The 13679-nt window shown below is 44.5% G+C and overlaps 1 protein-coding gene across 2 annotated transcripts in view; it reads right to left on the reverse strand.

Moving 5' to 3' along the window:
* The window catches only part of LOC106582120 (glycogen synthase kinase-3 beta), a 38889-nt gene extending 26876 nt beyond the window's left edge, over nucleotides 1-12013 (reverse strand). The window contains exon 1 of one of the 2 annotated variants that reach the window (XM_014164873.2): nucleotides 11147-12013. In XM_014164873.2, coding sequence (XP_014020348.1) covers nucleotides 11147-11234 — 88 coding nt within the window. In that variant the 5' untranslated portion in view covers nucleotides 11235-12013. The remainder of the gene's footprint in view (nucleotides 1-11146) is intronic. The other variant, XM_014164874.2, reaches the window with a different exon arrangement.
* Nucleotides 12014-13679: the final 1666 nt, after the last annotated feature.

Raw genomic sequence — 13679 nt, forward strand, 5'->3', positions numbered from 1 at the left:
TGAGATGGGGAGAGAGATGGGGGAGGGGAGGGAAAGGCATTCTTCTGCAGCGCTGTAAGTGCTAAATAATGCTTTCTACTCCCATCTGCACGCACACACACGCTCTCAACCATACACTCTCCATACACTCTCCATACACTAATAGGGTCAATCATCCAGTGAAAGGGAAACTTGCATCGTGAAACAGTATCTGAGATCCGTCACCACTGCCACATCACTCTCTCTCTGAGTAGCCCACACACAGACTTACAGAAGTGCAGAAGGTGACAGGCCTAATGGTACTGTATGTAGAGCAAGGCTGGGGTTGAACTATGTATTGCAGCATCTTCAGTCTTATACATTGTGACACATAGGCCTACTCCAACTGAGCCCATTCATAGACGCAAACTGCCTTTAGTGTCTATTCATGAAGGTATCTTCTGGCCGTGGGAGTTTTGTTTAGTGCCCCAACACTCGTAACACACATCATTTGCGATGGACAACTAATTAGCACAGGTGGTCGCCTCTATCTAGCATGCTCCAACACCTGTGTGTTAGTGTAACTAAGGAGGAAGTGTAGTGGAAGTGTAGCTCGTCGGCTGGAGGCTCACAGCCGTACGCATCTGTGCAAACCTCCTACAGTAAGTATATTTTTAATTTGACAGATTATTTCTCGCTGACATGAAAGACAAGTCCCGTATGTTTCGAAAACCGTACTGCAAGAGATGATTGACGTTTCTCAACTTTAAAACTGAAGATCGGGATTGTAGTTCATATTGTCCCATTGGGTTCTCAGCTATATGGCTTGGTTTTATGTCCCTATATAAAAATAGCAAAAAAGTTCAAATGATTGAGTGACAGGTTGGCGCAAGATAAAATCTGTGTCTCCGCTGCGTCAGCATAATTGACAGAGCGTGCCAGCGGTGTGTCTGGGGGGGGCTATGCCGCGGTGTGTCTAGGGGGCGCTATGGAAAGCCACTGAGGCGGTTAGGTACAAAACTTTTGGGTTTCCCATAACAATTTGTTTTTTGTTTTTACGTAAGTGAATAATGTGATACATCTCCGCCTGTAATATTTGATTTATTAGGGCAGGGCCAAGTTTACCCGTCGGGCCCTGGTGAAGACGCAGTGTTGGAGGCCTCTTTACAACTCATCTCCCTCCTTACTACTCATCTGCTGTTGCTATTGGTGGTGCTCTGCAGGAGTGTCTGCCCTATGATGAGGTGTGAGGTTTTCATCCCGACATTTGACTGACACTGAATTGATTATGACCGAGCTCTCTCCGGAGCATGGAGAGAATGTGCTCTGACACTTTCCCCGGACTTGGAGAGAAAATGACTGCACAGCTAAATGTTCCTGGATGTGGCACAGAAGTTGTCACTGCTGGGGGGTCTGGATACAACCCCAGTGTCCACTGCATTGTTCGGGGGAGAGAATGCTCCCTTACCTGCTTCAACAAAGGCCCATGTGGGGAAGTTTGTGCCCCTGCATCGCCAAAAGGTTAGTGGATAGTGTTTAGGGGCAAAGTGTTCATCTGCCTCGGGGGAAACTGCTATGATATTCCTTTATTTGCTCCGCCAATCTATATATTCACAAAATGGACATACCATGTTGGTCAATACAGTTGGTCACTACAGTACAATCAATCAATGTACATGCACAAACATACAGTTGAAGTCCGAAGTTTACATACACCTTAGCCAAATACATTTAAACTCAGTTTTTCACAACTCCTGATTTAATGCTTGGAAATATTCCCTGTTTTAGGTCAGTTAGATCACCACTTTATTTTAAGAATGTGAAATGTCAGAATAATAGTAGAGAGAATAATTTATTTCAGCTTTTATTTCTTTCATCACATTCCCAGTGGGTCAGAAGTTTACATACACTCAACTAGTATTTGGTAGCATTGCCTTTAAATTGTTTAACTTGGGTCAAACGTTTCGAGTAGCCTTCCACAAGCTTCCCACAATAAGTTGGGTGAATTTTGGCCCATTCCTCCTTACAGAGCTTGTGTAACTGAGTCAGGTTTGTAGACCTCCTTGCTCGCACACGCTTTTTCAGTTCTGCCCACAAATTTTCTATAGGATTGAGGTCAGGGCTTTGTGATGGCCACTCCAATACCTTGACTTTGTTGTCCTTAACACATTTTGCCACAACTTTGGAAGTATGCTTGGGGTCATTGTCCATTTGGAAGACCCATTTGCGACCAAGCTTTAACTTCCTGACTACTGTCTTGAGATGTTGCTTCAATATATCTATTTTGTGAAGTGCACCAGTCCCTCCTGCAGCAAAGCACCCCCACAACATGATGCTGCCTCCCCCGTGCTTCACAGTTGGGATGGTGTTCTTCAGCTTGCAAGCCTCCCCCTTTTTCCTCCAAACATAATGATGGTCATTATGGCCAAACAGTTCTATTTTTGTTTCATCAGACCAGAGGACATTTCTCCAAAAAGTACGATCTTTGTCCCCATGTGCAGTTGCAAACCGTAGTCTGGCTTTTTTATGGCGGTTTTGGAGCAGTGGCTTCTTCCTTGCTGAGCGGCCTTTCAGGTTATGTCGATATAGGACTTATTTTACTGTAGATACAGATACTTTTGTACCTGTTTTCTCCAGCATCTTCACAAGGTCCTTTGCTGTTGTTCTGAGATTGATTTGCACTTTTCCACCAAAGTATGTTCATCTCTAGGAGACAGAACGCGTCATGCAATTGTGTCATGCACAAAGTAGATGTCCTAACCGACTTGCCAAAACTATAGTGGTAGAAAAATGAGTTTTAATGACTTCAACCTAAGTGTATGTAAACTTCCGACTTCAACTGTATGTATCATGACCCAGTGCTCATCTGGAATGTGCCATTCTGCCTTGCTGTCACGTCCATTAACTTGGGTAGTGTGTGTGTGTAAGGGGGGTGGTTAGAAAACTGAGCATGGTAGAGCCCACCTCTGCTTTATTGGTTGAGACAGGTTTTGCCTGATGAGAGGCTTTTTCTTTTGAATGCTGACATTTTGAAATCAAAACTTTGTGTGTGTGTGTGTGTATATATATATATATATATATATATATATATAATACCAGTCAAAAGTTTGGACACACTCATTCAAGGTTGTTTCTTTATTTTTACTATTTTCTACATTGTAGAATAATAGTGAAGACATCAAAACTATGAAATAACACATATGGAATCATGTATTAACCAAAACAAGTGTTAAACAAATCAAAATATATTTTATATGAGATTCTTTAAAGTAGCCTCCCTTTGCCTTGATGACAGCTTTGCACACTCTTATTTTATCATTTTATTCACTTAGCTACTTACTTTTCTATTGTTGTTGAATTGTCGAGAGTTTAACCTGCAAGTATGCGTTTCATTAAAACAGTGTACTACATGTATATGACAAATAAACAAACATGAACTTAGAAGGGGAGGGCAGCCAGGAAGATGGGAGGAAAAGATGGCCAGCTTTGTGGTTAGATTGTACGTGAACAAACATTGAAAATGCATATGCCCTGAAATTATTTGTCCTCAAATGTTACGTAATCCAAAAATCTCACAGCTGGTAGAACTGATTAAATGAAGAGGTTTTATAACTTATTCCATTATACAGGTACATTTTTTTCCTCATATCTCTTAATATTCATACAGCCTTAGGGGCTATGTTGCTTCTTATCTCTCATGTTTGGAGTTGTGTTGCGCTGTTATACGGACACTCTAGTTTTTCTTTACAGTTGGGTTGCCCTGGTCTTGTACAGTATCTTTAAAGATCAAATGCCCCTAAAAAACTACTTATCCTTTAGAAAACAGACTACATGGCATTGATATGCATCAGAAACATTTATTCTACTGTCAAAATTGACTACAAAGTGTAAATAGAATAATTTTGGTCATAAAGTCAGTCTCATCCAAAACAGAGTTTTGTGAGACTTGTGGTCGTGACTGCATCACAATGTAAATGAAGGCTTGGTCTGTTTCAATCCTGCCCACCAAACACAAGTAATCATCAATTCGGAGTGCAGCTGCATACGACCTGATCGTAATGCGTGTCGTAAATTTGTGTTGACTTTGGATATCCCTGTGGATAGGGACCATCTGTAAATTACACAATGTACATGGGACGATATGTTAAAATACTATAGCTCCAAACCAAATATAAACGGTAGAAATTCATATACAAATATTGAAAGCATGCAACATGAAAATATTGTCTCATTTACATTGTGAAATTTATTGACGGTCCCTAACTAGTCCCAGAGATAGGCTATCCAAAGTCAATGTCAGGTCGCACGCCAGCAGGCTGAAGGAAATTGGCTAAATAATTTGGCTAACAATTCCCACCTGCGAACACACACGAGACACGCACATCAAACCACACCCCAAAACCAACTCACGTCAGTCAATGAACCAAACCTAAAACGAGGCCATATCAGGAAGTGCAGTTTCCCTTTAGAATCAAACTAATGACATGTTGCACCTCCAACGTGCTACCTTTAAAATGAGACAGGAGGAGGACACATGAGAACAGCAGGCCAATGGAGCACTTAGAACAGCAATTTCTGAACGCTGTGTCTCCCGCTTGCTAGCGTAGTAACGACTACCTAGCGGCTTCCCTGTTCCATCTATTGCTGTTCACTGGACCCTATGATCACTTGGCTACATAGCGGATGCCTGCTGGACTGTTCATTAATCACGGTACTCCATTTTGTTTATCTGTCGGCCCCAGCCTCGAACTCAGGCTCTGTGTGTAGTTAACCGACCCTCTCTGCCCATTCATCGCCATTTTACCTGTTGTTGTTGTCTTAGCTGATTAGCTGTTGTTGTCTTACCCGTTGTTGTCTTAGCTAGCTCTCCCAAATCAACACCTGTGATTGCTTTATGCCTCGCTTTATGTCTCTCTCTAATGTCAATATGCCTTGTATATTGTTGTTCAGGATAGTTATCATTGTTTTAGTTCACTGCGGAGCCCCTAGTCCCACTCAACATGCCTCAGATAAATATTTTGTCCCACCTCCCACACATGCGGTGACCTCACCCAGCATAACTAGTGCGTCCAGAGATGCAACCTTTCTTATCATCACTCAATGCCTAGGTTTACCTCCACTGTACCCGCACCCTACCATACCCCTGTCTGTACATTAAGCCCTGAATCTATCCTACCACGCCCAGAAATCTGCTCCTTTTATTCTCTGTCCCCAGCGCACTAGACGACCAGTTTTGATAGCCTTTAGCCGTACCCTCATCCTACTCCTCCTCTGTTCCTTGGGTGAAGTGGAGGTTAACCCAGGCCCTGCGTGTCCCCAGGCGCTCTCATTTGTTGCCTTCTGTAACCGTAAAAGCCTTGGTTTCATGCATGTTAACATCAGAAGCCTCCTCCCTAAGTTTGTTTTACTCACTGCTTTAGCACACTCCGCCAACCCTGAAGTCCTTGCCGTGTCTGAATCCTGGCTTAGAAAGGCCACCAAGAATTCTGAGATTTCTATCCCCAACTACAACATTTTCCATCAAGATAGAACTGCCAAAGGGGGAGGAGTTGCAATCTACTGCAGAGATAGCCTGCAAAGGTCTGTCATGCTTTCCAGGTCTATGCCCAAACAGTTCAAGCTTCTAATTTTAAAAATTAATCTCTCCAGAAATAAGTCTCTCACTGTTGCCGCCTGTTATAGACCCCGTCAGCTCTCAGCTGTGCCCTGGACACCATATGTGAATTGATTTCCCCCATCTATCTTCAGAGTTCGTTCTGTTAGGTGACCTAAACTGGGATATGGTTAACACCCTGGCAGTCCAACAATCTAAACTAGATGCCCTCAATCTCACACAAATTATCAAGGAACCCACCTGGTAAAACCCTAAATCCGTAAACATGGGCACCCTCATAGATATTATCCTGACCAACTTGCCCTCCAAATACACCTCTGCTGTTTTCAATCAGGATCTCAGCGATCACTGCCTTATTGCCTGCATCCGCTATGAGTCCGCGGTCAAACAAACACTCCTCATCACTGTCTAACGCTCCCTAAAACACTTCTGCGAGCAGGCCTTTCTAACTGACCTGGCCCGGGCATCCTGGAAGGATATTGACCTCATCCCGTCAGTAACTTCCTCACCATCTTAAATAAGCATGCCTCTTTCAAAAAATGTATAACTAAGAACAGATATAGCCCTTGGTTCACTCCAGACGTGACTTCCCTTGACCAGCACAAAAACATCCTGTGGCGGACTGCACTAGCATCGAATAGTCCCCGCGATATTCAACTTTTCAGGGAAGTCAGGAACCAATACACGCAGTCAGTTAGGAAAGCAAAGGCTAGCTTTTTCAAACAGAAATTTGCATCCTGTAGCTCTTACTCCAAAAGGTTTTAGGACACTAAAGTCCATAAAGAATAAGAGCACCTCCTCCCAGCTGCCCACTGCACTGAGGCTAGGAAACACTGTCACCACCGATAAATCCACGATAATCGAGAATTTCAATAAGCATTTCTTTACGGCTGGCCATGCTTTCCTCCTGGCTACCCCAACCCCGGCCAACAGCTCCGCACCCACCGCAGCTACTTGCCCAAGCCTCCCTAGCTTCTCCTTCACTCAAATCCAGATAGCAGATGTTCTGAAAGAGCTGCAAAACCTGGACCCGTACAAATGAGCTGGGCTAGACAATCTGGACCCTCTCTTTCTAAAATTATCCGCCGCCATTGTTGCAACCCCTATTACTAGTCTGTTCAACCTGTCTTTCGTATCGTCCGAGATCCCTAAAGATTGGAAAGCTGCAGCGGTCATCCCCCTCTTCAAAGGGGGTGACACTCTAGACCCAAACTGTTACAGACCTATATCCATCCTGCCCTAACTTTCTAAAGTCTTCGAAAGCCAAGTTAACAAACAGATCACTGACCATTTCAAATACCACCGTACCTTCTCTGCTATGCAATCCAGTTTCCGAGCTGATCACAGGTGCACCTCAGCCACGCTCAAGGCACTAAACGATATCATAACCGCCATCGATAAAAGACAGTACTGTGCAGCCGTCTTCATCGACCTGGCCAAGGCTTTCGACTGTCAATCACCATATTCTTATCGGCAGTCTCAACTGCCTTGGTTTCTCAAATGACTGCCTCGCCTGGTTCACCAATTACTTCTCACATAGAGTTCATTGTGTCAAATCGGAGGGCCTGTTGTCCGGGCCTCTGGCAGTCTCTATGGGGGTGCCACAGGGTTCAATTCTTGGGCTGACTCTTTTCTCTGTATACATCAATGATGTTGCTCTTGCTGCTGGTGAGTCTCTGATCCACCTCTACGCAGACGACACCATTCTGTATACTTCTGGCCCTTCTTTGGACACTGTGTTAACTACCCTCCAGACGAGCTTCAATGCCATACAACTCTCCTTCCATGGCCTCCAACTGCTCTTAAATACAAGTAAAACTAAACGCATGCTCTTCAACCGATCGCTGCCTGCACCTGCCCGCCTGTCCAGCATCACTACTCTGGACGGTTCTGACTTAGAATATGTGGACAACTACAAATACCTAGGGCATCCCCGGCCACGTCCTCAGAGCATGCGCAGACCAGCTGGCTGGCGTGTTTACAGACATATTCAATCAATCCTTATCCCAGTCTGCTGTCCCCACATGCTTCAAGAGGGCCACCATTGTTCCTGTTCCCAAGAAAGCTAAGGTAACTGAGCTAAATGACTACCGCCCTGTAGCACTCACTTCCGTCATCATAAAGTGCTTTGAGAGACTAGTCAAGGACCATATCACCTCCACCCCTACCTGACACCCTAGACCCACTCCAATTTGCTTACCGCCACAATAGATCCACAGACGACGCAATCGCCATCACACTGCACACTGCCCTAACCCATCTGGACAAGAGGAATACCTATGTAAGAATGCTGTTCATCGATTACAGCTCAGCATTTAACACCATAGTACCCTCCAAACTCGTCATTAAGCTCGAGACCCTGGGTCTCGACCCCGCCCTGTGCAACTGGGTCCTTGACTTCCTGACGGGCTGCCCCCAGGTGGTGAGGGTGGGTAACAACATCTCCACCCCGCTGATCCTCAACACTGGGTCCCCACAATGGTGCGTTCTCAGCCCTCTACTGTACTCCCTGTTCACCCATGACTGCGTGGCCATGCACGCCTCCAACTCAATCATCAAGTTTGCAGACGACACTACAGTGGTAGGCTTGATTACCAACAACAACGAGACGGCCTACAGGGAGGAGGTGAGGGCCCTCGGAGTGTCGTGTCAGGAAAATAACCTCACACTCAATGTCAACAAAACAAAGGAGATGATCGTGGACTTCAGGAAACAGCAGAGGGAGCAGCCCCCTATCTACATTGACGGGACAGTAGTGGAGAGGGTGGAGAGTGTTAAGTTCCTCGGCGTACACATCACGGACACTCTGAAATGGTCCACCCACACAGACAGCGTGGTGAAGAAGGCGCAGCAGCGCCTCTTCAACCTCAGGAGGCTGAAGAAATTCGGCTTGTCACCAAAAACACTCACAAACTTTTACAAATGCACAATCGAGAGCATCCTGTCAGGCTGTATCACCGCCTGGTACGGCAGCTGCTCCGCTCATAACCGGAAGGCTCTCCAGAGGGTAGTGAGGTCTGCACAACGTATCACCGGGTGCAAACTACCTGCCTTCCAGGATACCTACACCACCCGATGTCACAGGAAGGCCAAAAAGATCATCAAGGACAACAACCACCCGAGCCACTGCCTGTTCACCACGCTATCATCCAGAAGGCGAGGTCAGTACAGGTGCATCAAAGCGGGGACCGAGAGACTGAAAAACAGCTTCTATCTCAAGGCCATCAGACTGTTAAACAGCCATCACTAACATTGAGTGGCTGCTGCCAACATACCGACTCAACTCCACCCACTTTAATAATGGTAAAATTGATGTAATCAATTTATCACTAGCCACTTTATATTATATAATGTTTACTTACCCTACATTACTTATCTCTTATGTATATACTGTACGCTATACCATCTACTGCATCTTGCCATCTGATATAATTAAATGTATCACTAGCCACTTTAAACAATGCCACTTTATATAATGTTCTCATACCCTACATTGCTCATCTCATATGTATATACTGTACGCTATACCATCTACTGCATCTTGCCATCTTGATGTAATGTATCACTAGCCACTTTAAACAATGTCACTTCATATAATGTTTTCATACCCTGCATTGCTCATCTCATATGTATATACTGTACTCTATACCATCTACTGCATCTTGCCTATGCCGTTCGGCCATCACTCATTTATACATTTTTATGTACATATTCGTATTCATTACTTTACACTTGTGTGTATAAGGTAGTTGTTGTGAAATTGTTAGGTTATATTACTATATTACTGCATGGTCGGAACTAGAAGCACAAGCATTTCGCTACACTTGCATTAACACCTGCTAACCATGTGTATGTGACAAATACATTTGATTTGATTTTGTCTGGTTAGACTGTAAACTCTCCTTCCAGACTCACATCAAACATCTCCAATCCAAAGTTAAATCTAGAATTGGCTTCCTATTTCGCAGCAAAGCATCTTTCACTCATGCTGCCAAACATACCCTCGTAAAACTGACCATCCTACCGATCCTCGACTTCGGCGATGTCATTTACAAAATAGCCTCCAATACCCTACTCAATAAATTGGATGCAGTCTATCACAGTGCCATCCGTTTTGTCACCAAAGCCCCATATACTACCCACCACTGCGACCTGTACGCTCTCGTTGGCTGGCCTTCGCTTCATACTTGTCACCAAACCCACTGGCTCCAGGTCATCTACAAGACCCTGCTAGGTAAAGTTCCCCCTTATCTCAGCTCGCTGGTCACCATAGCAGCACCCACCTGTAACACGCGCTCCAGCAGGTATATCTCTCTGGTCACCACCAAAGCCAATTCCTCCTTCGTCCGCCTCTCCTTCCAGTTCTCTGCTGCCAATGACTGGAACGAACTACAAAAATCTCTAAAACTGGAAACACTTGTCTCCCTCACTAGCTTTAAGCACCAGCTGTCAGAGGAGCTCACAGATTACTGCACCTGTACATAGCCCATCTATAATTTAGCCCAAACAATTACCTCGTCCCCTACTGTATTTATTTAGCTCCTTTGCACCCCATTATTTCTATTTCACACTTTCTTCCACTGCAAATCTACCATTCCAGTGTTTTACTTGCTATATTGTATTTACTTCGCCACCATGGCCTTTTTTGCCTTTACCTCCCTTATCGCACCTCATTTGCTCACTTTGTATATAGACTTATTTTTCTACTATATTATTGACTGTATGTTTGTTTTACTCCATGTGTAACTCTGTGTTGTTGTATGTGTAAAACAGCTTGCTTTATCTTGGCCAGGTCGCAATTGTAAATGTGAACTTATTCTCAACTTGCCTACCCAGTTAAATAAAGGTGAAATAAAATAAATTTAAAAAGTTGAGTGCTTTTTGGCAATACACTGTATATGTATGTGTTCCAGAGAAGATACCCACAGTAGCTATTATAACTGAGTACTGGCAGTGTCTGCTGTGGCAGGTGGGAAGGTGCAAGTTACCTGAAAAAATATCTAATCTCTCATTGTTGTAATTTCTCTCCCCAATGTTAATCTCAAAGTGCACCACATTCATGCATTTTACTGATGAAATTCCCTTTTCTTTTTTGACATGGGAGATTGCCCCCGGACCCTCCTACTGGCTTTGGGTTAAGCCCCAAATATCTTCAAATCCTAGAAACACCCTTGCAATTTCAACTGCCCCCTTAGTCACTTTATCCTGGCGCTGGGTTGATCTGGAGAGATCAGTAATCGGTTAGCATTATTCTGGTGATCTGATGGACTAGACACTTTGAAAAATCTGCAAATGATGAGGCAAATCAGATTGACCCACTTGCCACGATGCTGGTTTGCGTGGCTGCCAGCCCTGCCCCTCTTCCCCACGTCACAGTGCTCCCTCCCCACAGAAACCAGGGTGTCACTCTATGCCTGAGAATCTCAGCAAGGACACAGAAGGAAAAGCCTGCCTGTCCTTTCAGACCTAGCATCGAGTCAATGTGCTTAACAATGAGACTGCTAGGTTAGTTTAAAATTGGTTTTATTCAAAAGGCTGGCAAGTTAGTTAGATGATTAAAAATGGTAGACTTACTGCTGACTTTCATAGAGCCAAAAGCCGAGGGCTGCGGCACTGGTTTGCAGCTCTCTGCGAAGGAGGTGGTTCTGGGCCGACCAGACATGATCCAATCCCCGAATCAAATACTGTAGGCTACGTGAGTGTAGATGTCTTGGTAGGTTTATCTTTCTAAACCTTTGCATCCAAAGAATAACAGTTCCTTAATCTGAATGTTTGATTATTCACAATATGATTTTTTAAATCAACTCCTCTGTCCACGAGCCTTGACAGCCGTTATTTAGTCTATCAATCACCCTTTTTCGTCCACTAACAGTAATTCAAAGCATCCTATTTCCCATTGAGCCCTCGTTTTCCTTCAGTTGTTAGGCCTTGGAGACACGTCTTCCAACTAAAATAATCATGAAGCTGGCCTCCGAATAAACCCACTGCACTGCTGGTTTGATTTCTCTAACGTGGTCACAGTTGAACACAAAATGACAAAAGTGAGAAGATCAGACATGGGGAATGGTTGCTGTATATTCCTATAGATGCAGGGCCATGCAGTTCCTCTTTATATTCCGATGTGAAGACTCAATGACCCGACCGCCATGGCTGCTCGCTCTCCTACCCTACGGACGATTCAAACGGAAAAATCTGCCAGTTGCCCAATCAATACGTGAACGATTTCTACGGCCCTTCAAATTTGTCCCAACTCCATACACGGCGACGTCCAAATACGGATCTTCTAGTATCGGGTCTTGAGGAAACCCTGTGCGTTTCGTTCTTCGGGAAGTGGCAGTCCAAGCCTGAAATTCTTCTTTATTCCTTCCTCCTCAGCTCGCTGTCTTTGTCACTACGGACCTTTGTAACGCTATTTGCGTAAATTGTGAGCCTTGGTTTTATGTGTAGATGCGCGTGGCGACAGGGTTACGCAAATAAACCACTGTAGAGAATCTGAGAATTGTGCACGCGCAAGGGTGAATCTAGGGTAGCCGATTCAGCCAATCCGAAGCGTATCCCTTGGCGATGGGCAGATAGCCCGTACTGTAGACCAATAAGGACGCTGTTCTTGTAAAACACATGGCATAATGTCCCTGACACCGTCCCTGGTGTTCAGAGGCTCGTGTCCGTGCGTTATGGGCACTGGGGAAATGGGCGGGTGTAGTCAGAGGGATTGATAGCAGTCTCAGCCAATCCAACTCAGGGACACACTACTTGCACCAATGGCTAAACCGCTGCTACCGACAGTGCACCGGTAGCATTTTTGCAATGCGGGGATTCGATTAATCTCAACCAGACGCCCGAGAGATGAGCACCGTTAAAAGTTGATTGCATTTGATTTGGAACCGGGCTACCTCCCGGGCGTGAGCGAACAACGAAGTCGGAACAAAACAGAAGTGCTGAAGCACAAGCAAAGTAATGAGTAGGATTTTGTGTTTTTCCATGCAAAAGTTAATGCTTTTGATAAAAGCGCTTTATCTTCCTTCCCAATGAAAACTAGTTAGAAAATGCTAACATTATTTGATGGAAAACATATGTTTTATGTTTCTGGAGGATTCACCATGCTGCATTGTTGACAAAATGACCGAGCAGGTGCAGATTACTGTTGGATTTGAGAAGGGTGCTCCTTCCTCCCCGTTTTCGCAAGATGACATGACTGGTTGGGCCAACGTAAAAGATCTCCCTCACTGTTGCTATGTCAACTCTTGTAATCTACCCAATAGCATGAGGTAGGCAACAACTGATACTTTTAAACACAACCCATGACAGTCAAATGAGAGTGGTTCCATTTTACTCTCAGTTGATACTAAAACATTTCTCTAATATGTGTGTGTGTGTGCGAGCGTGTGTGTGTGCCAGCCAGAGGAAAGATTAAACAGCAGTAATTATGCCGATAAAAGACAACACTCACACACAGCAATTAGACCTGCTCTGGGTCTGACTGGGCCACCTGCAGAAACACACAGACACACACACACACACACACACACACACACACACACACACACACACACACACACACACACACACACACACACACACACACACACACACACACACTGTATCTCCCTCCCTCTCTGCATCTCTCTCTGACTGGGTGTGCAGATTTTCCAGCTGTGGGTATTGATTTCCACACATAATGTTTGTCATTGTGTGTGTGTGTGTGTGTGTGTGTAGTTGGAGGGTAAGGGATCATTGGCTATTATTATGTCATTACAATGTCATTACATTAGTAGGCCTAAAGTATGTGAAGCCACACACACACACACACACATTATACTTATCCTCATTAAGGCTGTAGAGCCCAGGTCACCATGATTGGTACACTATTATACACAATATGTGATCTTGAACATAAAACCGTCTAGAAGGATAGAAATGAGTCATCCTTGATGGTTGCTCCACAGGAGAACCCTACTCAAGTCATCTGCTGTCTAAGTTAAAGGGGCTTATGTGCTGTTTATTTGTACTCTTTTATGTAATTTATGTTCATCTGAGGATGCTGTATCAAAGGGAGTTTTTTCCCGGGGTGGTCTTTCAGCAGTGATGACGCAGGATAAAGAAGACC

The sequence above is a fragment of the Salmo salar genome, chromosome ssa21 (genome assembly GCF_905237065.1).
Source record: "Salmo salar chromosome ssa21, Ssal_v3.1, whole genome shotgun sequence".
Taxonomy (NCBI): domain Eukaryota; kingdom Metazoa; phylum Chordata; class Actinopteri; order Salmoniformes; family Salmonidae; genus Salmo; species Salmo salar.